At 33.9% G+C, this 25530-nt stretch overlaps 4 protein-coding genes across 4 annotated transcripts; 1 reads left to right on the top strand and 3 right to left on the bottom strand.

Annotated features, from left to right (window-relative positions):
• The first annotated feature begins 5272 nt into the window (after nt 1-5272).
• On the top strand, nt 5273-11692 carry LOC129945946 (FGGY carbohydrate kinase domain-containing protein). The gene is made up of 6 exons (XM_056055930.1): nt 5273-5860; nt 9966-10825; nt 10898-11048; nt 11106-11180; nt 11242-11460; nt 11521-11692. Exons 1-6 carry the CDS (start codon nt 5678-5680, stop codon nt 11659-11661), a joined length of 1629 nt encoding a protein of 542 aa, XP_055911905.1. The 5' UTR covers nt 5273-5677; the 3' UTR covers nt 11662-11692.
• A 27-nt stretch (nt 11693-11719) lies between these two features.
• Nucleotides 11720-13352, bottom strand: LOC129945947 (mitochondrial E3 ubiquitin protein ligase 1). The gene is made up of 5 exons (XM_056055931.1): nt 13120-13352; nt 12880-13049; nt 12406-12819; nt 12125-12332; nt 11720-11980 (listed from the first exon to the last, which is right to left on the bottom strand). Exons 1-5 carry the CDS (start codon nt 13222-13224, stop codon nt 11861-11863), a joined length of 1017 nt encoding a protein of 338 aa, XP_055911906.1. The 5' UTR covers nt 13225-13352; the 3' UTR covers nt 11720-11860.
• A 3052-nt stretch (nt 13353-16404) lies between these two features.
• LOC129947325 (uncharacterized) lies at nt 16405-17502 on the bottom strand. Its single transcript, XM_056057845.1, has 2 exons — nt 17380-17502; nt 16405-17314 (listed from the first exon to the last, which is right to left on the bottom strand). The coding sequence occupies exons 1-2, from the start codon at nt 17422-17424 to the stop codon at nt 16472-16474; spliced, it is 888 nt and encodes a 295-aa protein (XP_055913820.1). The 5' UTR covers nt 17425-17502; the 3' UTR covers nt 16405-16471.
• A 791-nt stretch (nt 17503-18293) lies between these two features.
• Nucleotides 18294-18970, bottom strand: LOC129947787 (uncharacterized). Its single transcript, XM_056058486.1, has 2 exons — nt 18822-18970; nt 18294-18774 (listed from the first exon to the last, which is right to left on the bottom strand). Exons 1-2 carry the CDS (start codon nt 18888-18890, stop codon nt 18343-18345), a joined length of 501 nt encoding a protein of 166 aa, XP_055914461.1. The 5' UTR covers nt 18891-18970; the 3' UTR covers nt 18294-18342.
• Nucleotides 18971-25530: the final 6560 nt, after the last annotated feature.

The following is a 25530-nucleotide window of genomic DNA, read 5'->3' as shown; positions in this document are numbered from 1 at the left end:
GACGGTCCCATTCCTAAAAATACCTAAAGAGTAAATAGATTTTTTTTAAAAGTTTGCTCAGATGGTTTTAAGTACCTCACCCTACTAACATGATAAAAAATACAGTTGTAGTCATATAATTAAGCCTACAAACTAACAAAAACATTTATGTACAAAATTGTGCTTAACAACCTTCACTTCTGTTATTTATGTAGATGAAGAAGAATACTCATTTGTTATTAGATCTTCGATTTTTTACCATGTTAAAGTTAGAAACACATTTTATATTATCAAATATTAACATTTACATACTTTTTATTATGATGAAATTTTACAGAGTATAACATTTAAATTTTTAGATTATACACTCAGGGGTGTTGTATCCACTCACTTTCTGAATCGCGCTATGAATTAAAATTACTACTTTTAGGAGAAGTGATGAAAATTAATGAACTTAATAAGAGGTGAAGGGATCGATGTGTAGATATAAAACAAAATCGAAAATATGAACTTTTTAAAAAGGGGGCGTGGTATCCGCCTACTTTTAATGAATTTGATAAAATGTTTTTGATTCGAGCAGAATAATACAATTTAGAAGAGTAGAAGTGGTGGTTCTTTATTCAAGGATAGAGATAAAAATTCTGAGATTATACTCTAACATTTTGATTTTTGTGAAACAATGAATTTTATGAGAGTAGAAAATATCGTTGTGTATTCAAAGACAAAACTTTAAAATGGAGGCTTATTCACTCATATGACGTGGGAAATCAACACACTGGGCAGGTTCAGACAACATAAGAGACTTAAAAGTTAGGCAAGTTTCTAGTATCTGGTTGGCAGCTGCCAAAAAATTACCATCCAATTAAGGCAACTTTATTTGAAAGGTGACTGGAAAGTTAGTCAAGAAAAATCTCCCTAACTATCAAATCAAGTCTACTTTTTTTATAATAAACGGGCACTCAAGGGGTTATTAATACCCTTAACATGTTTAAAGTTTAAACACAGTGCGAGCTTTAGGAAAGTAGAGAAGGATTAAAGAGGAGGTAGCAATGCACATTGGGGTCAAAGTTTTGTATATCAAAATGATAGGGAAAAACAAAGCTGGGTAAAGCATTCCACATTTTCGATGTGCGATTTAAGAAGGAATTTCTAGACTTGACAGTACGTCCGAAATTGAGCTCAAGGTTAAACTGATGTGCATTCCTAGAAGTACGAGTATTTCGGCTGAATTGTTTTTTTGGATCCTGTCCAAAATACTTAAACTTGTTTTAGGGGCACCTGCCCAAATATCCGAGTTATATTCAAGTTTTGGATGAAAGCTTTGTAAATTACAGCCAGATCAGAAGAGGTGAACAATTTCTTGCACCGTCGCGTAGGAGAAATCCTAAGCACCTAGCAGCATTTTTGACAATATCGAATATGTCATCATTCCATAAGAGGTGATCTGTGATTTACATACTGAGTACTGAAAGTTGATTAGTGTCCTGGATGCAAGTGCCGCTCATGGATAGCGGCATCGGGGGTGAGTCACGCTTTAACGACTTGATGAGCTTATCATACGCTGCCGTTGAAGTTCCACATCCGAAGGACAAGGATGAGAATCTAAAAACGAATATGAAAAGCTTAGGGTACTGTCATCCGCGAAACAATTTAGTGGGTTAGAAGTTTCAGACAAAAGATCATTTATAAAAATAAGGAAGAGCGTCGGAGACAGAACGAAGCCCTGGGGCACACCAGCGTTTATTTTGTAAATTTCAGATTTGAACCCGTCCAACACTACTAGAATTAAACGGTCCGAAAGGTAATTTCTAACCCAACGAAAAAGGGATTCATCAATACCAAAAGCACGAATTTTCGATAAGAGAGCTTGGTGCCAAACTCTATCAAATGCTTTTGATATATCAAGATGTCAGTTGAATATGTTTTTTCATTCAACTGAAAGCTGAACTTTATTACTCTATGATTTATTTATTTTCTGCACAGCTTCATTTAATACATTCTGTAAATGGGTCCCATGTCAATTTGAAAAAAGTAACTAATATTTATTTACAAAACAAAATACAAATCGTGATGGACTTGTAGCTTGCTTCAATAGTGGATTGTAGATAATAATTTGTTTGGTACTTTTTGTACTATGAACTTAAAGTAGAGGTTTGCGAAGTAAAGTTCTGAATTTGAAATTCATGACACTTGAAAAACTAACTAGTTGCCTTGGTCAAAATTTCAATAACGTTTAAAGAATGAAGTTGACTGCAAATGAAGTCCTTTATGTTGCCTGAAGCTGCCCACTGTTATCATTCAAGTGGAAAGCATAGTCTGATGACATTCGGTAGACTTTTTGGCTTTATATTTACATACATACGTAGCAGAAAATTGGAAGAAATTTTATGAGAATTTTCATTAAATAAGACAACAGTTAGTTCATGATTGAACAATGCAAATTTATTGGATAAGATTACACAGCTCAGTTTTATTTTCACTTAAGAATCATTGTTCTTATATAATGAAATATAACTTTGCAAAAAGCTGTGAAAGGACCCAAATTCTGTAAATAGCACCCTAGAAAAGTAATGAAATCTAAAAATACTACAAGTTTTAATTAACGAAGCATATTTTAAATAATGATTTAATTATTATAATTATTAAATACTACAAAAATCGACTTTCCTGAAACTGGATTTTATCATACACAGTAGTGAATACTTATAATATTTTATTGAAACGATTTATTTTAAATGGGCTATTAGCGATAATTTTTCTTTTTTTTCTAAGCATTTCTGTAATTGTTTAAACATAATGATCCAATAAAGGATAGGATTTTTGCGATAGGTACATTAATTTTTGTTCGAAACATTTAAAATAAATAGTGAACAAATTGCCTTAAAAACAATCATGCAATATAAAGAAAACACAAAATAAAAGAGAATAAATTTCCCAAGATCAATCGAGTTGAAATTGCCAGAGATATGCCTGAGCCAACTTAAAAACTTCAGTATCAAGGTAAACACGTTTAAATTTCAAATAATACAGGTATATTCATTTTGCGTTTTTATAAATGTGATGTAAATAAAAGACATATAAAATAAATATTTTTTTATTTTAAAGTTTGAACTTTGACATTATATCTGAAACCAGTCACCACGTGAATTGTTGTATAAGCATCGCTTCTGTTTCATCGCTTCTGTTTAGGTCATTTTCAACCACTTTTTGACACATATTCGGCGGTATCTCAGCCATAACTTGATGAATGTTGGCTTTTAAGTGCTCAAGAGTTGAGTCTTTGCGTTGCCCAACAAAAAAGTCTAGCGGTGTCAAATCGCATGATTTTCGCATGATCAGTTGATTTCGCCACGACGAGAGATTACGCGGTCAGGAAAAGCCTTTTTCAATGAAGCCATAATTCGCTCGAGTTGTGTAGAATGTGGTTCCATTTTTTTGAAACCACATTTTCTTTAAGCCGTATTCTTTAATATCAAGAAAACAAAAGTTGGTTATTATATGACCATAACGCTTCGAATTGACGGTGACAATCGTTCCATCGTCATTTTCTAAGAGGTAAGGGCCAATCACACCTTCGGACTAAAGAGCGCACCAAAAAATGACTTTTTGTGGATGTAATGGTCTCTCTTCAATTCAAAAAATAATTTTCAGAACCCCAAACACGACAATTTTGTTAATTAACATACCCACAGATTGAGAAATATGCTTCGTCGCTGAAGAAAATTTCGTTCGAAAAATCCCCGTCCTGCAGCTGTTGTTCAAGCACCCATTTGAGTTATCTGCAAAGTTGTGAATGATCCGCTGGCTTCAGTTGTTGTGTGAGCTGCACTTTATATAGATATAAGTAATACAAAATACGCCCTAGTGTGACGTAAGACAGTTTTAATTCAACGAAAAATCCACAAATTCGGGTGTTCGGCAACACTTTTACTTACAGCAGCTATATTTTCAGTGGTACGAGCGAAACGATCTTCAAATTTCTTCACAATTTTACTAATTGCTTGCGTAGTTTGGTGATTATGTAAATCACAAATTCCTCCACGATTATAATATAATAATAGTAGGTATTAACAATTTGTATGCGTTGTGCGATATTTTAGCACAACGTAAATGTCAGATTTTCAACTGAAAAAGGACAGGTTTAGGTGACATAAGGGACTTGAAAGTAAGGCAAGTTTCTAGAATCTGATCGGCCAGCGGCCAAAGAATTGCATTCCAATTTAGACTACTTTATTGGAAAGTTGACTGGAAAGTTAGTCTCCCTAACTATCAAGTCAAGTTTACTTATGTCTCAATGACAATTAATGATGTTTTTTAATTCAACTGAAAGCTGAACTTTATAACTTATTATTTTCTGCACAATTGCATTTAATCTTTTGTGTAAAAGGGTTCCTTGTCAAATTGGAAGAGAAATAAGTAATATGCTCGTGTTGGATTTGTAGCTTGCCTGAGGAGCGTTTTGTAGACAATAAGGTTTTTGATAGTTTTTTTTTACAAGGAACTAAAGATAGAGGTTAGTGAAGTAAAGTTCCAAGATTGAAGATTATGACATTTGAAAAACTAACTAGATGCCTTGGTCAAAATATACGTTCAGAGAACGCAGTTGACTGCAAATGAAGTCCCTAATGTTGTCTTAACCTGCCCAAAAAAAAATGGCTTAACAACTTAGTTTGCCAGATGCCGAATTCCAGCCCTATGCTTTTGAAACTACAAAATGAATAACCCGTTACAAAACAATGAGTTACCTTGCAATAACTTTTATACAAAAACTCGTAAACTGATTACTTAAAGGTTTCTTTAGGCCAACATATTTGAGGTCCATTAAAGACAAATTTCTTTAAAAAATGCATATAATATTAAATTGTGTTAAAACAAATAAAATCTATGAATAGCGAAGATTTATTTAGTAATAAATTTTAGATTGAAATCCTAATTTTTACCTAAAACAAAAACTTTAATTTCAGTGACTAAATTATATGACCACAACTGTACAATTTTGTACTATTCTCATGTTAAGATTCGATGATTAGAAAATATAAACGAAAATTAATTCTCCACTTCTCCACAAAACATTCAATCAAATGTGTAAAGTGTGGAAAAGTGGGATCGTCGATTTAAAATAGAATTAAAACAAAATATTTCCACCCACACTTAACACCACAAAAAATTCTCCATTCATTCACTCAAAAAAAAAACAATAACAAAACAAATAAAAAGAAAAACCAAAATAAATGTGAATTAAACAGTGCACTGTATAAAAAAACATATAAGTAGGTAGTATAAGCGAGGTATGTACATAATAATGACTTTAATATATTCTAGACCGCGAAGCAAGTAACACGCTTGAAAAGTGGTGATCGTGTCAGTAGGTTGATATTGCGCAATGTGCGGAGCTAGCTCTCTCTCCCAGACTAAAAACTATACTATCAAAAGCTTTTTTGTTTTGTAAACTATAATGAACATAAACAAATAACAGCTAGTTTCAAACTATTGGACAAAAATAAAATATACCTAATAGACCCCTTGATTGTAGTTACAATCTCTCCTTAGTTAAGTACTCGATTGTGATAAGAAACAGCACGTAGTATAAGGTCTAGAGCATTGACGAACACTTCTCGATCAAGTGAAGATCTTCTATACCTACAATAATTTAAAAAAAGTGACCTTGATTAATTTCGTAAATTAAAGTACATAAATTATGCCTAGAATCTACTTTGTTGGTGTTGATGTTGGGACATCAAGTGCAAGAGCTGCTCTAGTTTCTTCAGATGGTAAGGTACTCAAGCAGGCAATAAAACCAATTAAGACATGGAATCCACAACAAGATCATTTTGAGCAGTCTTCAGATGATATTTGGTATGCGGTTGCAGTTTGTGTACGGGTAAGTTAGTCAAATTGAAAAGACAGTATACTACTTGTACTTATTACTTTAAACTTGGATGGTTATCTCTGAATAAAAATAACCTTGATTATAAGGTTCACATTCACATTTAATAAAAATGACTGAAATGAGATTGCAAATCTGGTTCTGTCGTTTTGTCAGATCATTGAGCATAAGTGTGTAAGCATTTCATATAAGTTCACATGAAAATAGTATTTAGTATAAAAAAAAGCCTCGAATTTAGATTAAATTTTCTTTTACATGAGTGAAAATTATGAAAATTTAATATTTGTTTTCGTTATTGGTGATATAATTTTATATTAGTGCAATTAGAATGTTATCTTTATTAGGAGGGAAAGTCTAGTTGAAAATACACTAAGTACAATTATTTAAAACCAATCAAATCGAACACTAGCTTGGCCATAGGTTATTGCATATATTGTATACAGTGTAGAGTATGTACAGCGTTATCAAGATCGCCTCTTAATTTACTAATCTTGTTTTTCATTGACGTTTTATATTATACGAATATCATATTAAAGCTTAGGCAATTAAAATTTTGTTTATTGTACAGGGCTGAATTAGACAAGAGATGAAGTTCATATTTGCAGTTTTGAGACCGAATATTTTGCAATGACTCGACACTAACAATTCACCGAGGATCGCATAACGTTTTGAATACAAGATGTTATCGCCTAAAACGACTAACGTGATTGCTTTGAACGAAGTGATAACATCGTCATAAAATCAATTATTTTCACTTACATAAATTTAAAAAATTGAATTCTCAATTTAAAAGCCTTCCAACGTACTTAAGAATTTATTGAACATACATACTAGTACAATAAATTTTATGGCGATAGAGAGAAAGACTAACAACTCTCAACCATCCCATAATGTTAGGGACATAGGGCACCTACAAGTTTTTATAAGGAATCCGAGCGCTTAATTTGAGAAATTACTTTAAATGACAAGATCACTCTTAAATTTGTCAATGCCTTACGTTAAAAAGTTCAGTTCTCCTTATTCCGCCTTGGCTGAATTAATTTTATGTATGTCTGTATCAGAATTTGGTGAAACAACTTACTCGTATCTCTATGGGTCCATTATGCACCCAAGGCATTGGGCAGTTTCAGACAATATAAGAGATTTGAAAGTTAGGCAAGTTTCTAGTATCTGATTGGCCAGCTGCCAAAAAATTACCTTCCAATAAGGCAACTTATTAATGGCTGCGTTCAATCTCAGACAGATAGCGTATGCGGATACCTTTTTGTTAGTGTTTTAAGTGTAAAATAAAAGTGGATCAAAAAAGGAATCCAAGGTATCCAAGAATGGGCGCATTCACAAAGCTAGTGGTCAAAATTCAACTAGCAAAATTGAATTACAAAGCTAGTCAATCCGGAACTGTCATTTAATGACAAATACAAACATATAAAATAATGTGTTTTCGGTACTTTAAAGTGTTTTTTTTTTAAAATTCTTTTTTAATGGAATAAAACCAAATGGAAGATATAATATAATTGATTCATATTTGTATTTAAATATCGAAAGATTCATTTCATTTTGAATTCTTGTGTCTTTACCGAGCAGCTGATTGTGAAACGTCAAAACCACTGTGCACTAAATTTGTAGCCAAAATTTGTACACTACTTCGCGTCGGAGGGGAAATGTCAGCTACTTTTGTAGTTCAATTTAGCCAATCCTAATCCCTTGACTACGTAGCCACTAGCTTTGTGAATGCGACTAATGGATGCGTTCAATTTCGTGTTGGGTAGGGTATCTTGGATGAGCGGATTTTAGGATACCTTGTTGAACGAGTTGGATAGCTGTATTGAGATAGCTGTCAAAAAATAAAAACAACTTTCAGCTCAAGTCAAAATTGTTGTAAGATAAAACATTTAATGGATAATTCAACAGATTCGTAGGACGATGATGAATTGATAGGTGCGTAACAATTTAATAAATAATAGATAACCGTTATCTGTAATCTATGTTAAATTTCCACTTAGCTCATTTGGAATGCTATACGATTAATAATATACTTGCGAGATCTCCGGTTTTAAACGATTTACTTTTAACAGAAAACTATCCTCACAACAGAAAATGCACATGCAACTTTTTCGAAACCAAATATTTCGATCTTTAGTTGCCCAAACATCGCGCACATAAGCAACTCCGAAAGTAATCAAACAAATAAACCAATACACAGGAAGCATTTATTCACCTTGACTAAATTTTTCTCTTTCTTGCATTTACAGAAAATTATTCAACGATTTATGTAGTTGAATGTCAGCGCAGTGAACTATAATTCCTTGTGGCACAAACTAAGGAATTGGTTCGAGGTGATCTTTTAGTTTGTGTCAAAACACAAACTAAAAAGTTGCTCGAATGGTCGACAGAATGCTTTCCGAATCTGCGCGGACTCTCATATAAGTCTATAGCGCTCAGTTTAGAAACTAAAAGTTGCATGTGCGCGCCTAGCCTTAAAATTCAACTATGTTTTGAATCAACTTTTCTATCAGATACGTACATGCCCCAGAAAATGGGCTGTTTCAGGCAACATAAGTGACTTCATTTGCAGCCAACTTCATTCTTTGAACGCAAAATTTGACCAAGGCAACTAATTACTTTTCCAAGTGTCATGAATTTCAAATTCAGAGATTTATTTCACAAATCTCTACTTTAAGTTCATAGAACAAGAACTACCAAACACATTATTGTCTACAAAACACTTCTCAGACAAGACACAAGTCCATTACGATTTGTCTTATTACTTATTTTTTTTAATTAATAAGGAATCCTTTTACAGAAAACATAAAATATTGGAATTGTGCAGAAAATAAATAAATTATGGAGTAGTAAAGCTCAGCTTTCACTTTAATCAGTTGTCATTTTGAAATAAGTTGACTTGACTTGATAGTTAGGGAGATTTTTCTTGACTAACTTTCCAGACAACTTTCCAATAAAGTGGCCTTAATTGGAAGGCACTTGCATTACTTTCAAGTCGCTTATGTCGCTTGAACCTGCCCAGTCTTTGATACCTTTGGATTCCCTATTTGACATCACAGCTGTTTTTGATCAGCTGTTAATTTACACGTAAAACACTAACAAAAAGGTATCCAGATACCCTTTCTGTCTTAGATTACATGCAGCCATTGAGGATGTTCAGATGACGTAGGGGACTTGAAAGTAAAGCAAGTTTCAAGTATCTGATTGGTTAGCTGCCAAAAAATTGCCTCCCAATTAAGGCAACTTTATGGGAAAGTTGACTGGAAAGTTAAGAAAAATCTCCCTAACTATGAAGTCAAGACTATTTTTGTCAGCATGACATTTGATCACGTTTTTTTTTTATTCAAGTGAAAGCTGAACTTTATTACTCTATGATTTATTTATTTTCTCCACAATTACTTTTATTGTTTTTTTAAAGGGTTTTCTTGTCATATAGGGAAATGAATAGCTAATATTTTTTACAATTCAAAATACAAATCGTGATAGACTTGTAGCTTGTCTAATGAGTATTTTGTTGACAATAATATTCTGGGTAGTCTTTGCACAATCAACTGAAGGTAAAGGTTAGTGAAGTAAAGGTCCGAGTTTAAAATGTATGGCACTAGAAAAACTTACTAGTTGCCTTGGGGGTCAAACTTTACTTTCAAAGAATGCAGTTGACTGCAAATGAAGTCCCTTATGTTTTCTGAACCTTCCCAATTCTTCGCAAGAAGCAATACCCATAAAAAGTAACAGCCCTCTAATTTTTGAATCCTCTACATAAATCAGATGAGAGAAGACTTGTTCTATTCGTGTGGGTTTCCTGTCCCGTCCTTTCGGAAACGTCTGAAAAAATCCAATACTGATTTTCCTATAACCTTTTTTTCATCTAACCATTCCTTGTCTGCAAGATTCTTTGAGTCAAGATCTATTCATGATGGTTTATCTAAAATTCACCATAGTCACAAAACCAATATCAAGGAATCAAGCCCTTCTTATTAACGGCCCTATGATTTTTAACTTGGATATCACAGTTTAATTAATTAAATAGTATTTACAAAATTTAAATACCTTAATTCTCATTGATATTTTCTTGTTTTTCTTTTTTTTTACAAAGGATGTTGTCCAAAATATTCCTAAAGAAGAAATTGTTGCGATTTCTTTCGATGCCACTTGTTCCCTTGTAATACTGGGCACAAATGGTGAACCAATATCGGTTAGCTCGAATGGTCATGCTGAACAAAATGTTATCCTCTGGATGGATCACCGAGCCACTGCCGAAGCTGAATTTATTAACTCAACAAATCATGAGTTGCTGAATTATGTCGGAGGCCAAGTTTCTGTCGAAATGGAAATGCCTAAATTGTTATGGTTAAAAAGGAATCGTAACATTTCAACATGGAATAAAATTTGGCGAGCATTCGATTTGCCAGATTACCTTACTTGGCGAAGTACTGGTTGCGATTCAAGATCACTGTGTTCGGTGGTTTGTAAATGGAATTATGACGCTATTGCGGGTTCATGGTCTAAGGATTTTCTTACTGCTATCGATTTGGAAGAATTGTGTCGAAATGATTTTGAAATAATTGGCAAAACGGTATGTGACCCGGGTACAGCTGTTGGTAAGGGTCTAAGTGATGGAGCTGCAGCCGCTTTAAGTCTTTTACCCGGAACTATTGTTGGGACGTCTTTGATTGATGCACATGCTGGGGCATTGGGAATGTTTGGTTGTAATGCTGGAACTGGATCGGAAAGTATTGAGGGGAAAATGGCATTGATTTGTGGAACTTCTACATGCCATATGAGTATGACTAGAGAGTTGTGCCCCGCGAAGGGAGTTTGGGGTCCTTACAAAAATGCTATTATGCCAAATTTCTTCTTAAACGAGGGTGGACAGAGTGCTACTGGTTTTTTGTTGGATTTTGTTATTAAAACACATCCGCGATATGAGGAGATGAGCAGAAAATTGATGGGAAGGTACATTTTTGATTTTACTATGCTCCTTCGTCTAAAAGTTTATTGTTTTTCATTTTGTTTGTGTTCCTTTAGAAATATTCACTCATATATCCATAATATCTTAGACAACATGACCGAGGAACGTGGTTTAGAAGATCCGTGTTTCTTGACAAAAGATCTACACGTTTGGCCCGATTTTCATGGCAATCGATCACCAATCGCAGACGCAAGTCTAAAAGGAATGGTAAGCCTTTTATTATATTTGCTAATGAAACAAAATTTTAATTTCAAACATTTGCAGATCTCTGGACTAAACATGGGCACCGATGAGGAAAGCTTAGCTGTGCTCTATCTCGCTTTTGTGCAAGGTTTAGCGGTAAATAAAAAAGATGAAATATTTTGTCTACACTGTTAAATTACTTATACATTTTCTGCAGTATGGTACAAGACACATCATGGACAATCTCGTAGAATACAAGAGACCCAAATTTAGAACTTTGCTATTTTGTGGTGGATTGTCGAAAAACCGACTTTACACTCAGAGTCATGCTGACATTTGTAATTTACCAGTTATTATACCAGATGAACAAGAAATGGTTTTAGTGGGATCAGCAATGTTGGGAGCATGTGCTGCTAAAGTTTATCCTACATTAGAGGTAATTTTTGTTTAACCTAACATTTTCATTGCATTATGTTATGGAATTTTGATATTTTAGGAAGCTTCAGCTGCAATGGGTGGAACAGGAACTATTCTCAAACCAAAGCAAGAAACCATTGACTATCACAATAGAAAATATCGAGTGTTTTTGAAAATGTTAAAAGACCAATGTGACTATAAAAATATCATGAATAGTTGAATAAATAATTTCTTTTTTATTATATTTTAAAGTTATTTTGTTTTATTTTTCTGTTATCTTTTATTTAAATTAAAACTTAATTTTGTCCTTTATTGCATTTTGTTCAGTTAATCAATAACCTTATTCTCTAAATCCATATATTGCACCTTAGACCCTGTTGAATTTTGTTTGTTTAATTGATTGTCATTGCTTCGTCTAATTATGATATGAAAGCGGCGGCTTTGCTAAGAATTTTTGCGCGACAAACTGGACATGTAACTGTTATTTTTTCAGAGCAATCTTCACAGATGCAAACATGGCCACATGGAAGCATTATGACCTAAAATAAAAAGAGCGAAGAGAAGTATAACGAAATAGCTTTCAATTTGTATGGCAACACATTTTAAATTAGTTGCAGATTAAAGGAATTCTTAATAGGGCCGCTATTTGTAAGAAAATTGAAGAGATGACTTCTTTAACATACCTCTTTGGGATTTGTAGAACAAACAACGCATAGTTGTTCAGGAGTTAGATTTTGAGGTCGTGTTTTCGCTCGTCGCTTTCGCCTTTCATTGTCCAGTGCTTCTTTGATTTTTCGCTCATCTCTTTCTTGTTTTTTCCTTAAGTAAATTTTGCGTGCAATTATTCCAACAATAACTGCCCCGATTGTACCGCAAATAAATATTTTCACCCTAATAACAAATACAAAAAGAAACAACCTCTTATCACCGTGGGATAAGTTGGTATTTAGAAAGTTTAACTCACGTCATTGACGATTTGGCTTCTTCGAATTTTTTAATCAACGTCGATTTAGTGGAAGTTGTAAGGAAGAGTGGAGCTGTTGAAGAAGGCTGCATCCTAATTGTTTTGCCATCTAATTCGAGTTCACCGACGGCAGTTATGAAACTGCCATCTCTAAGAACTTCCTCTGTAGTTTGTAAACCTTTCTGTCGAACACCAGAAAAGAATCCAAAGATATGATCAAAGAATGACAAAGAGGATGGTTCGTAATTATCGTATACAACGTCCATATCGAGAATTTCTGCTGATAAACCATCGACAATTTCAACGCCATAGTCACCGTTTTTCAATTCGAATGGCATCTCATTCGAAGAGACATGAATGAGCCGACGTTGTTCTGTCCAAAAACCAGCAAATCCTCTTGCAACACGATGTTCACTGGGAATATAATTGATTTTGTAACAATGTTTTGCCTGTTGTAGAAAGATGCATTCTTACCTCAACTTTATCACTTGCACGACACCGGTCACTGAAGGTGACATAACACTACGAATCGGCACCCCAATTGGGATTATTGTGCCTCGGATCACAGCGTATGGTATTTTATTGTCTTTTTTTCCTTCCAGGAGTCTTTTAAGGTCTCCATCGATTGGTAGTTGTGGAGCATTCTTTATATTTTTTTAAACATAGTTTGTAAATAATGATGTTTGTAGTTTATTTATTTATTTTTAGTCTTACCTTGAGATTATTCACGGTTTTTTTATAACTGTAGTATTCTTTGAAGCATATTCCAAGTATAAGAAGATCGACACCCAGAGCAATGCCTTCTTGTATGAAATCCATTGCAGCGGATTGTGTATTTATTAAAAAAATATGCAATAGTTTAGTAATTTACTGCGAAATTTAAAATTTTCATAACAAAGTTCCGGGCCACTCGAAAAAAGTTGTATTTTTATATTTTTGAAGTCTGTCAAATTCTAGCGATTTTTGACAGATTAGAACATAAGTATCGTGAGAGAAAAAGTAATGCCAAGCTGACAGTTTCATAGGGTGACCCTGCGTACGAAAACCCGCTGATCTTTAAACACAATAGTATGAAGAATTGTTTAAAAGTCGAAATAATATTACAATATTACGAAAGTTTGTAAGATTGTGTTTTATTCAATTTTTGTGAGTAACATAAGCAAATTATTATTTATCAAAGAAAAATAAATAAATATTTTTAACTAAAAGACATTTGTGTTTTTGCTTACTCCGTTCTTCCTTCCAATAAGTAATAATTGAAAACCAAAAATATAAAACTTCCTTCGGCTTTTCCTTACAAGGTTCTTAACTCGTAAAAATAAATTGTTTTAAAAAAGTTTCATATGTCTTTTCAGGATAAAAACAAGTACACAACAAATTTAATGCTCCTTGTCAAACTAAAGCTAGCCATAAAGGACAGAGCCAAATGAACCGGATCAGATCTAAAATAGACCATGTGTGTGAAACTAAGATGGTTCGGTTTGGCTTTTTCGCTTCATTTGGATTTTTAACAAGTCAAAAATTTACGAGCTAGAGCCAAGGCTCGGTTCTGTCGTGGGTGGGGAATCAAATACGACCATGGGTGGACTTTATAATCTTAAAAATTTTCATGTCATCAGCAAAAATGAGAACTTCACTTGAGCGTAGACATGACGATGCGTCGTTAATAGACAAGATGAACAGAAAAGGGCCAAGATGACTTCCTTTGGGAACACCAGATTGAGCAACAAAAGGTTCAGAAAGACAATTTCTAAATTTTACTTCATAGGATCTGTTTTCAAGGTATGATTTGATCCAAGCTAAGAAAAATGGTGAAAACAAAGAGCTTTAAGTTTAAATAAAATAATTCCGTGGCTAAGTTGGTCAAAAGCTTTAGAAAAGTCAGTGTATACAAAGTCAACTTTATAACCTTGTTCTAAAGCGTTTGAACATATGTTTGAGAATATGGGGAGACTAGTAACGGTTGATCTTTTTTTCACAAAACTATGTTGCTGTTCGCAAATGAGATTTTTACTTAAAAATGCTACATTTTCACAAACAACTTGTTCAAATAATTTAGGAATGCAAGAAAGCTTTGCAATGGGCCTATCGTTGCTTATATCCGCCTTGTTACCATTCTTAAAAATTGGTGTTAGACATGACTTCTTCCATATACTGGGAAATTTGTCTGTTTTTAGAGAAAGCTTGAATAAGAACGTAAGGGGTTCAACTTAAGCAATACTACACTTTTTTAGTACTATCGGGACCGGCTGAGCAGTCATCATTCAACGCAGATAAAAGATCAAGGACCGTTGTCTGTAGCACAGGGATGTGACTGCAGCTAGTTTGCGAAAAGCAGTGAATATTATGAAAATATACTTCATCAACTTCTTGAGGGCTATTAACAAATGACTCACAGAAATTTGTTGCGAAAGCGTTACAGATATCAACAGTTTTATCTAACGAAAGGTTCTAGTAAGTGAAGTTAATTGGAAATCCATCTGATTTTTTCTTTAAGTTTACAAGTTTCCAAAATTTTTTAGGATTCTCTTTCAAAGAGGTGCCCATATCAGTAACATAACTAGCGTATAAAAAATTAGAAAGAGACTTAAATTCATTAAAGAATTCATCATAAACAAAGAAGTTGATTGGAGACAGAATTTAAAGATAAGTCTTATATGCCTTATTTCTTTTGTTACGAAGTAAACGCAATTCTTTCGTGTACCAAGGGTGGCTGAAGTTTGTATTTCTTGACAGGGTAGATTTTTTTTCTAAACAATTATTAAGGATCTTATAAAAAATTGAAGCTGTTTCGTCAGTATTAGAACATGCTAAAGTATCAGTAATTCCAGAAATGTTTAAATCTTCAGACAATAACTGGAAATTAGCTCTTCTGAAGTCAAAATTATAAAAGCAATCAAAGGAATTACTCTGTTCAGTAAGGTGATTACTTAAGTTCTGTCTATTTACACAATCAGAACTCGCCACCTAACAGCTCACTATCTCAGTTTATCTCATACAATAACTTTGTAAAATAAATCCTTGAAGTCTCTTTCATTGTTCTAATATTCTCAAATGTTTCGAAAAAAGTATAAATATTATTATCAGCTAGGTTCTGCATTTAACTATTCATTCGAAGCATTTGAATAATCGTCTTATAAGACTGATTCAACCTTCTTTTGATTTGATTTGTATGATTAAGGTAAGTTTAAAAAAAAGAATCAAAATATGGAAAGTTGATAATAGTTTAACTAGCTTTATATTTCTAGAACCTAGCTGCGTAGTTTGTTTGTTTTGTGCTCAGAAATAAAGCAAAATAATGCCCACGATTAACGCTCGGGAATTTGTTTTGGAAGTAATTGATATGTATCGGGATCTGGAAACTCTTGTTTTTGACAAATAAATAGCGAAAAATAACACAACGAAAACAAGAAAAATATTGTCTTCAACAAATTATCGGATCTATTTGGCAGCAAGACTCCTCGAGCGAACCATATATAAATAATAAATATACTTAACGTGTATATTGGGCAAATTTGGACTGTTTCCATACGGATGAATGATCCAAATAATTTATTATTCCTGAAAACAGTGAGTCGCTTAAAAAAGGCAATATTAACATTGTCATAAAACAAACACATTATCAAATGGAGCAAAAGATAGTATCGACGATTGACAAATCATTGAAACAAACAATAGTTTTTTTGACATCTTCTATTTTTGTAAGGGAGTAGATAGCAGAACAGCAACATACGAATTTCGCTGAATCATTGTCTGATCTCTTATTAAAAGAAATGTCACTGATTATTATTTTTAACAGATCTGACAATCATGTTATCGTCTGACGGTGACAGGGTATTTTTACATGTTTGCTTGGCTGACGTATAACAGTTATCCTTATAACTAGCAACGCTGCAAAATATTTGAAACCAATGCACAAAAACACATTCACATTAATCGATTAATTTGATAGGAACTTACAACCGTCACAAGTACAACAATTTAACATAAAACACATAATATTTTTCATAAACTTTTATTGAATGTACACGTTTAGTTGAAATATTTAATTTCAAAACCATAATTTTTAGCAACTTCCAATTGTACACGATGCTAATCCGGCATTAAAATAAGTTCCTTTCGGACAAGTTGTATGCTTTTTGGTGCCTCGTATTCCGGAACAATAATAATATGATCGGCAATCTGCCGGATCAACTTGAAGTCCTGCACTAGTACACTCTGATGAGTCTGGACGGGAAGGCTGGCTTGTCACAGAACCAGTTGATGGAGTTTTGGTTGGTTTAACTACTGTAACGGGATAACTGCCATCATCTGACACACAGTCAAGACCATCAAACATTTCATTAGCACCACAGCGATAAAGTGTCGGATATAGAACTCGAGTTTCATCATTTGTCGTAGCTTTGCAGATATAGAACAGATTTTTGTTATTAGGCCAAGCAGCTGAGAAGCCTACTCGAGGACATTCGTATTGCATTACATCACAAACACTGTCCGTAATCGATAAACTACACTCTCCCGTTTCGACATTAAAAGCTTTGTCGCCGCCACATTCGATATTGGCTGAAACCAAAGTCGTTCCAGCAACATAGCACATATGGTATTTTTGACAATCATAAGGATCAGGAAATACTCCTTGTGAGGTGCACACAAAATTTCCCTCATATCCAAATGGATGACACGGGCCTGTCACATTTGAACAAGCTCCAAGATTCACATTGCAATAGAATCCCTTGTCGGTGTCACAAGTCTCAACAGGAACAGTTAGATAGCCATGAGACATTTTGACACAAGTCGCCAATAATTCACACGTCTCACATATTAAACCTGCCTGTTGACGTTCCACACAAATATTTGTCTCCCGTGACATCATCGGAATTTGAAGACTTATTTGAAACATGCAAGCCATCTGCAGATACAAATTAGAGGCTTAATGGAAAATGGCTTAAAAGAAGCGAATAAAGCACAGCTTACCAATATCCATATTTTCCAAAATGTCCAAGGACTCGAAATAAACATAGTGTTGTTTTGAGATGAAACGTAAGGAAGTTTTGTATAAAAGAACCGAAGGGTGTGACAAATTTCTTTTGACTGCGACATAAATAGCATTGCCGATAGTTGTTAACTTAAGATTTTTTGGAAATATTTTTTAGCTTTCTGTTTGACTAGAAGTTAACATAAACAATCTTCAACATCGAAAATCAATTAGTTTATTTTTTCTTTTTACCTGTGCTATGTATTAAGATAAGGTGAGATTTTGATTACTCAGCTAACAAATATTTTTTTTTCTGTCGAAAAAGACAATATTTGTCGTAAAGAGGTCGATAACTTTAAGATATGGGTCATATCACAGTTATTGTTTCGGGTTGAATGGATAAGAATCTACTCTTTAAAGACAAACATTACATTTGTGGCTTTTATCGTTCAACTTGGTATCTTAATTAAGCAGCAACAAAAATGTGGTAGACAAACGCAATTATATTTTGTCTTACTTTGGTTTTTTGATCTGATGTCAAAGCTTATGCTTATGCTTATGTTTCTAAGCCAAAATCCTGAAAATGTTATCTAATATTTATTCAAACAAAAACAAGCTGATTCTAAAATGTCCAGCTTTACAACTAAGCTTTCACGAGTAAGCTTATTAGTTCTATTTTTCAAGTTTCGGCTAAGATAGAACTTAAAAAATCTTATCGAAAGATCCATTTGTTAAAGGATATTTTAACGCGACAAACATTTGACAGTTGATAATAACTGCCATATTGATGAAGTGACATCTGTCAAATTTTCTGTCATTGCATGTGATGCATTCGCTCTAAATCAAACACCTTAAAAACATATATATTTTCCTTTTAGATGCCAGAAACTTAGTGACTTAAAAAACTAAGACATATTTGAAATGCTGATTTTTTATTTGTAAATTATAAGCCTTTCCATACATTACTCGTTTGTTCCTGAGTTATTACAACTTCCAAAGACACATGACATTCGACTGTCATCAAACACTCCAGCTGAACAAGCACTTTCTTTCCAGCTATTATTCGAACAATAATAATACTTCTTGCAATCGCTTTCATGTTTCTTTAATTGTCCAACAGAACAATCTACAGCAGCCTTCTCAGTTGAAGAATTGAGAGGACTTGAAGTTGTCAACTCGGATTTACAATCAGCATCCATAGTGCATCCCATTATTTTGGCATTGCAGCATAATCTGGGCTCACATGTAGCAGCTTCAATGGCACGCCATTCGTCTCCAACTTTCATGCAAAATCCTAAAGTACTTCGATCAAAACATGAAGCTACGGCTTGTTTTTGAATTTTATTACAAGCTTCATCGTGGATACTTTCAGCTCGAAGGTATCCTAAAAGAAACTGAAATAAATTTAATTTTTGAGACTGAGAGATATGAAAATACGAACCGATGAAAAAATTAATAAAAGCACCAAATATTTCATACCGAATTTTAATAGACAACTGTCGGTCTTCATTAAGAGGATGAACCTTTTATATCGCAATAATTAGATAAGGCAAATAAATTAAAACATGGATTTTAAACGATTGCGAATCAACCTTTAAATATGTTATCACCATAAATACAAAGAGGGAAGATGCAAGAAATGATAGCAATTTATAGGGTAAATATTGGTTTCTTGAGAAGCACGGTATTAATGAATACTATTTTAATTATTGAAAACTTGTATGTAGGTTTTTTTCAATGTCAAATAATGGTTTTTGCCAAAAATCTATTTTAAAAACTGTATGAAAATTAAAACAGCTGTCATAACGAGGTCACAGGAAACAAAAGAAATAGAATAGTATTTTGTATTTTTAGCTCGTCATTGAAACACTCAAGAAAGCTATGAAATAAACTGATATACTAATATCAAAATTTATTTAAGGTAAGACAGTGGGCAATTTTAAGAGTATTCCAAAACAGTGCGAAGTTGTATTTATAAAGTCTGAATAAATGCTGGGACAAATAAGGGACTTGAAAGTAAGGCAAGTTTCTAGTATCTATTGGCCATCTGCCAAAAAAATGCCTTCCAATTAATGCAACTTTATTGAAAAGTTGCCTGGAAAGTTAGTCAAGAATAATCTCCCTTACGATCAAGTCAAGTCAACTTATGTCAAAATGACAACTGATCATGTTTTTTCATTCAAGTGAAAGCTGAGCTTTACTACTCCATTATTTATTTATTTACTGCAGAATTCCATTTAATGTTTTCTGTAAAAGGATTCCTTATCAATAAAAAAAAAAATAAGTAATGTTTCTTTACAATACAAAAGACAAATCGTAATGGACTTGTAGCTTGCTTGAGGAGTGTTTTGTAGGCAATAATGTGTTTGGCAGTTCTTGTACTATGAACTTAAGTAGAGGTTTGCGAAGTAAAATTCTGAAATTCATGACAGTTGGAAAACTAACTAATTGCCTTGGTCAAAATGTACGTTCAAATTATGAAGTTGACTGCAAATGAAGTAACTTATGTTGCCTGAACCTGCCCAATGCCTCTCTCTTTAAAGGTGTTTTAGGGGATTCCAAGATTCTTATTGGCATTGCCAAAACAACTCCTCTGATATAGTAGTTGACATCCGGGATAAACTAATTACACAAGGAAATACTATCAAGCTAGCATGGGTACCTGGGCATGTAGGGATAGTTGGTTATGAAGATGATCTCAGACACCCTTTTATCACTTTTATGAACAAAATTGTTACAATACTTAATATACAGATATGGACATTAAAATAGAAACACTAAACAGAAACATTCTAAAATTAAATTTTTTATTGACATAAAAAGATTTTATTTTTTCAAGTTTAGTCTTCATTTTATTTTTTTTCTTTCAAACAAAAATAACCCATTATTTGTAGTTAAATTATAACATAAGATATTTTAAATTCATAATTGTATAAAAATTGAACAAATTTCATGGACAATAAAATAGATACAAAGATTTAAAAAAATTAAATTAAATGCAAAGCTATTCTTTGATTTAAAAATTATTTTAATATCTGGTAGCCTGGCCCTTAGCTTCAATTACAGCTGACATCTGTTGGACATTGAGTCAAATAATCGGCGGCATCTGTTGATTAAAATATTGTATCCACTCCTGTTGAACCATCCTTCACAGTGCGGGTAATTTTGTTGTTGAATGTTTCCCAAACGCACATTTTAAATCTCTCCCAAAATGTTGTATGAGATTTAAGTCAAGCAATTAGGATGAAAACGCCAATACGCTGATTTTTTGGCCTTTAAAATACTTTTGAGCCGATTTGGATGTGTGCTAAGGGTCGTTGTCCTGCTGCAGAACACATTGAGAGGCAGATTCTCGTCTGCATAAGGCAGCATCTTATCCTTCATGATATTCACCTTTATATTTTGATCCATTTTACCTCAATCACGAAAAACCCCAAAGTATGATACTGCAGCCAGTTCTTTCAAATTAAGCCTTCTAACTATTTGTCTTCCATCACTTCACAAACAAATTTATCTTTGTTTAGTCCATTCACAAAACATTCCACCGCTTTTTGACTCCTTTTGGCCCACACCAATCAAAATATTCGTGGGCGAATTAAGACCGCGTTGTTATATTTTTTTCCTTAGAAACGGTACCATTCTTCCGATCCTTCTGAGCAAGTTAGCTTCAACAAGTCCTCTACGAACAGTTCTGGAAGTTATTGGAAGCTGTAGTTTGTTTTTTATTTCCCTTGAAGACTTGTAAGGATCTTTTTTTTGAGGGTCAAATTATCTTTATGTCTTGCTTTGCGGTTGTTTTGCTTGGTTTTCCCCTCCGTTATTTTGCATAAGAAATGCGTGTTGTTGTTTTAATTTGGTTTTACTCTTAGCAACTGTTTTCGTGTCTATTTTAATGTCCATGTCTGTACAAATTTAACTTAAGTTTTCTCTAAACGAGCTCAAGGCCTAATATAATAAATAAATAAATTGGGTGGCGCGACAGTCCGTTGAGAACCAAGGCCTAGTGACTTACAACTCTCAACCATTCCTGTGTGCGAGTAATGTTGTCAGGAATGGAGGGGACCTACAGTTTATATGCCGACTCCGAACGGCTAATTTTGAGAAAGCACTTTTTCATGACAATAGTTACTCTTGGAGAATTTGTCAATTCCTCGCAAGAGGCAGTACCCGTGAAAAGACTTTAGATGGCATAGGCAGGGATCGAACCCAAGACCTCTAGCATGACAGTCCAACGCACTAACCATCATGCCACGGGTACCACCTAATATGCTCTGTAAAATATTTATTGAATTTTGTTATTATGTTATTTTTCAATTAAGTATAATAATAATATTGGTATTGCACCTTTAATCTTGTATATGGTGTTTCTTTAACTACATGAAAAGCTTTATAGCTTATTAGATAATTTAAATTGACATAACTAGCAAAAGATAAAAACAATTTTTAGCTGTTTTATCTATCTATTCTATCTATATATATAAATATCAATTGCTGTTAGTCTCGCTAAAACTCGAGAACTGCTGAACGGATTTATCTTATCTTAGTCTTTAAATGTTCGTTGAGGTCTAGGGAAGGGTTGCAAGGCGAGAAAAAATCGAAAGATTTCCGGGATAACCCTAAAAACAGCACTTTTCTATTTCTCATACAAACGGTTTCTAGAGTCAATTTGACCTTTATTGCTATTCAATAAATAATAATAATGACTATTCTGCCTTGAAATTACCATTAAAAATGCAAATCACGGAAACACCAAAATAGGAAACGGAAACACATAAATTTTCGTCAGACTCTTCCAGTTATTCCTTGATCAACTGTTGCTGATGAACTAAATACATGCCTAAAATCATCATTAACAACTATTATGCGAGTATTTTTGCAACATGATGGAACTGCAAATGTGTTTGCGAAGCAGCTGTTAGATATTGGAAATAATAAAGGTGCAATGGACACCTCGACCGGATTCATCACATTACCCACAGATTTCTGTCACATCACAGTTTCAAAAGAGGAGCTTATTCAGCGTGTTTTTCCAGATATAGCGCAAAAGTTCAATAACCATAATTGGCTGGGTAAACGAGCAATATTGGCAGCGAAAAATGAAGATGTCGAGGATATCAATGCAACCATTCAGAATTTTCTTCCAGGACAGTTGGTTTTCTTCAAATCAGGTGACACCGTTATAATACAGGATGACGTATTCAACTATCCCACGGAGTTTTTAAATTCACTGGAATTGCCTCGATTATCACCTCACAATTTGTAGTTAAAAGAAGGATCAGTTGTCATCATGCTGTGTAACATAAATCAACCTTGACTATGCAATGGAACAAGACTGGCCGTAAAAAAGCTGATGAATAACGTCATTGAGGCAACAATCATAAAAGGAAAATACAAAGGAGAGGATGTCTTGATCACGTGAATACCGATGATTCCAACGGATTTACCATTCGATTTTAAATGCTTACAATTTTCAGTATGTCTGGCTTTTGGGATAACAGTAAATAAATCGCAAGGACAGTCATTAGAAGTTTGCGAAATCAATTTGAAGTTTACCTGTTTCGCGCATGGACAATTATACGTCGCGTGTTCGCGCGTCGAAAAACCGTCTTCTTTGTTTATTTACGCACCACAAAACAAAAAATATAGCTTATGAGAAAGCTTTAAATTGATTAACAAACTGTATCATAACAGTGTGTGTCTGTTAATAAAAATGTAAAATATAAATAGCCAGTATTTCAGGAAAACTCTGTTTTTTTAAGTAAGCAACATGATGTGTCGAAAATAATAATTAAACTTTATTAAAAAAATACTTTTTTATTCAATACGTTTTGTTTGTTTTGAAATTAATTTAAACAAAAGTTTAGGTCTTTTATTTATCGATTGAGGCAGTAAGAAGTCTACCGGGTCAGCTAGTTGTAAAATAAAATGATTGTAAAATAAAATTTGCAATATATAATTTTTTATAATTTTATAAATTCATCGGATTTTTAGCAGAAAATATAAACTATATGTTCAACAAGCTGTTCTTATTTTTCGATAGCCAATTAGTTTTAGATCAGCTGTTCTTTTACACGTAAAACGGTAATAAAAAGGTATCTGGATACCCTATCTATCTGAGATTGATCAAAATCACTGTGTTGACATCATGTTTAGTATCGTTTAAGGCCAGAAAAACAAATGTGATGGAAATGTAATGAAGTTATAGGCAAATCTGTTCGCATAGTCCATAGAGCAATACGATAATTTACAATGTTAAGCTCATTTCTAGTTAAATGGGTTCGTCAATAACCGAAATTTCCGTGCAATGGAGCAAAGATAATTCTCATGTTATATTAATCCATAAAAATTGACTATTTGAAAACTGGAAAGAGGTGACTTTATATTGCTATATATACTCATCTACGGTATTAGATGGCGGGTAGCGCAACTTGTCATACAGTGCGCTTAACCATGAGGTCATAACTCTATTTCTATTTGTGCTACTAAACACCCCTCAATTACTTTTTACAGGGTTAAGTTAAGTCATTAGTTTACTCCGACAAACCAGAAGCTTTAGAAACATTGGAAGCCAATATTCAAGAAACTATCGACGCCATACGAACAGATTAATCGGAAAAGTAGTGAAAAATTGATCGAACGGTATAGCTTGTAGCCGTGACGGACATATGTCCGAAGACAGGATGAAAAAAGAGGCTGGGGTGCGACCCAACACTAATAACTTCCCATCCCGCCTGTCGATTTGTCTATCTCAAAAGTTTGGAGGTTTTCGTGTTGGGTTAAAAAAGTTGTCAGTTGAATTATTCTTAAAAATTTTAAAATTACCAACAATATTTTTCATAGAAAGAAATAGTTTAGTTCGAAAATCTAGTTTTGTTAAATAGATTTTTAGTCGAAATAAATTAAATTAATTTGGGGATATCAAAAACCGAACACCAATTTTTACCAAATTTGCGTGCTATTTTTTGTAGATTTTATTTTTCTATGAACTACTGAATATCGAAAACAATATTTCTGTAAAAGAAAAAAGTTTGAAGACAATATTTTTAATTTTTGAAGTGCTATTCGAGGTCTATCAAGGTCAGAAAAGATCTTACCGATGCATTTGATGTTTTAGACAAGGCGATGCACTGTCATGCGACTTCTTCAACATCGTTCTGGAAAGAATTGTGCAAAACGCAACCGTCAACACTAGAGGCACAATCTTCCAAAGGTCCATCCAATTACTCGGATATGCGGATGATATTGACATAATTGGAAGATCAAAGCGTGATGGCAGTGGAGCGTTTTTGAGCATTGCGACGGAAGCGAAGAAGATGGGTTTAGTGGTCAATGAGGGCAAGACCAAGTATATGCTGTCATCAAAAAAGGACACTGAACGACGACGTCTTGGACAAAACGTCACCATGGACAGCTAAAACTTTGAGGTAGTTAAGGACTTGGTCTACCTAGGCACCGCTTTTAATATAGACAACGACACCAGCGCTGAAATCAAACGAAGAATAACTCTTGCAAATCGCTGCTTCTTTGGACTTAGAAGGCAATTGAGAAGTAAAGTCCTCTCTCGAGCATGTAAAATCACCATCTATAAGACACTCATCATCCCGGTTCTCATTTATGGCGCTGAGGCCTGGACCCTATCAAAGAAATATGAGAGCGTCTTAGGATGATACGAGAGAAAAATTCTTCGGGTGATTTTTGGTCCCGTACGCATAGATGGAGAATGGAGGAGAAGATATAACGACGAACTGTACGGGCTGTACAGCGACACTGACCTAGTTAGCAGAATTAAAGTACAACGGCTTAGATGGCTAGGTCATGTAGAGCGGATGGACATCAACGCTGAAGCCCGGAAGATCTTCGAATCCAATCCCGAGGGACGGCGCAGTAGAGGAAGTCCGCGACTCAGGTGGCGCACCCAGGTGGGAGAGGACCTCAACCAACTTGGCATGCGAAACTGGAGACAGCTAGCTAGGGACCGAGCTGACTGGAGACGCTTGTTGGTTGAGGCCCAGGTCCACCCCGGACTGTAGCGCCACCTTAAGTAAGTAAGTAATTCGAGTCGAAAGTAAATTTTTACCAAGTGTTAGTATTGTTTTTTTTTTTGTTAAAAAAAACTCTCTATTAGATTTTTCTCAAAATTTTACTGACTG

This window comes from Eupeodes corollae, chromosome 2, assembly GCF_945859685.1.
Source record: "Eupeodes corollae chromosome 2, idEupCoro1.1, whole genome shotgun sequence".
Lineage (NCBI taxonomy): Eukaryota > Metazoa > Arthropoda > Insecta > Diptera > Syrphidae > Eupeodes > Eupeodes corollae.
The sequence above is the reverse complement of the archived record's forward strand: the minus strand, read 5'-3'. Positions and strand labels throughout refer to the sequence as shown.

Coding starts and splice junctions, on each gene's coding strand:
- LOC129945946 (XM_056055930.1), top strand. CDS start 5,678: ATGCCTAGAATCTACTTTGTTGGTGTTGATGTTGGGACATCAAGTGCA. Junction 11,049..11,105: donor ACGCAAGTCTAAAAGGAATG/GTAAGCCTTTTA, acceptor AAACATTTGCAG/ATCTCTGGACTAAACATGGG. Junction 11,461..11,520: donor AAGTTTATCCTACATTAGAG/GTAATTTTTGTT, acceptor TTGATATTTTAG/GAAGCTTCAGCTGCAATGGG.
- LOC129945947 (XM_056055931.1), bottom strand. CDS start 13,224: ATGGATTTCATACAAGAAGGCATTGCTCTGGGTGTCGATCTTCTTATA. Junction 12,820..12,879: donor GTGCAAGTGATAAAGTTGAG/GTAAGAATGCAT, acceptor TTATATTCCCAG/TGAACATCGTGTTGCAAGAG. Junction 11,981..12,124: donor GTTCTACAAATCCCAAAGAG/GTATGTTAAAGA, acceptor TTTTTATTTTAG/GTCATAATGCTTCCATGTGG.
- LOC129947787 (XM_056058486.1), bottom strand. CDS start 18,890: ATGAAGACCGACAGTTGTCTATTAAAATTCGGTATGAAATATTTGGTG. Junction 18,775..18,821: donor TTTTATTAATTTTTTCATCG/GTTCGTATTTTC, acceptor AATTTATTTCAG/TTTCTTTTAGGATACCTTCG.
- LOC129947325 (XM_056057845.1), bottom strand. CDS start 17,424: ATGTTTATTTCGAGTCCTTGGACATTTTGGAAAATATGGATATTG. Junction 17,315..17,379: donor TTTGGAAAATATGGATATTG/GTAAGCTGTGCT, acceptor TTGTATCTGCAG/ATGGCTTGCATGTTTCAAAT.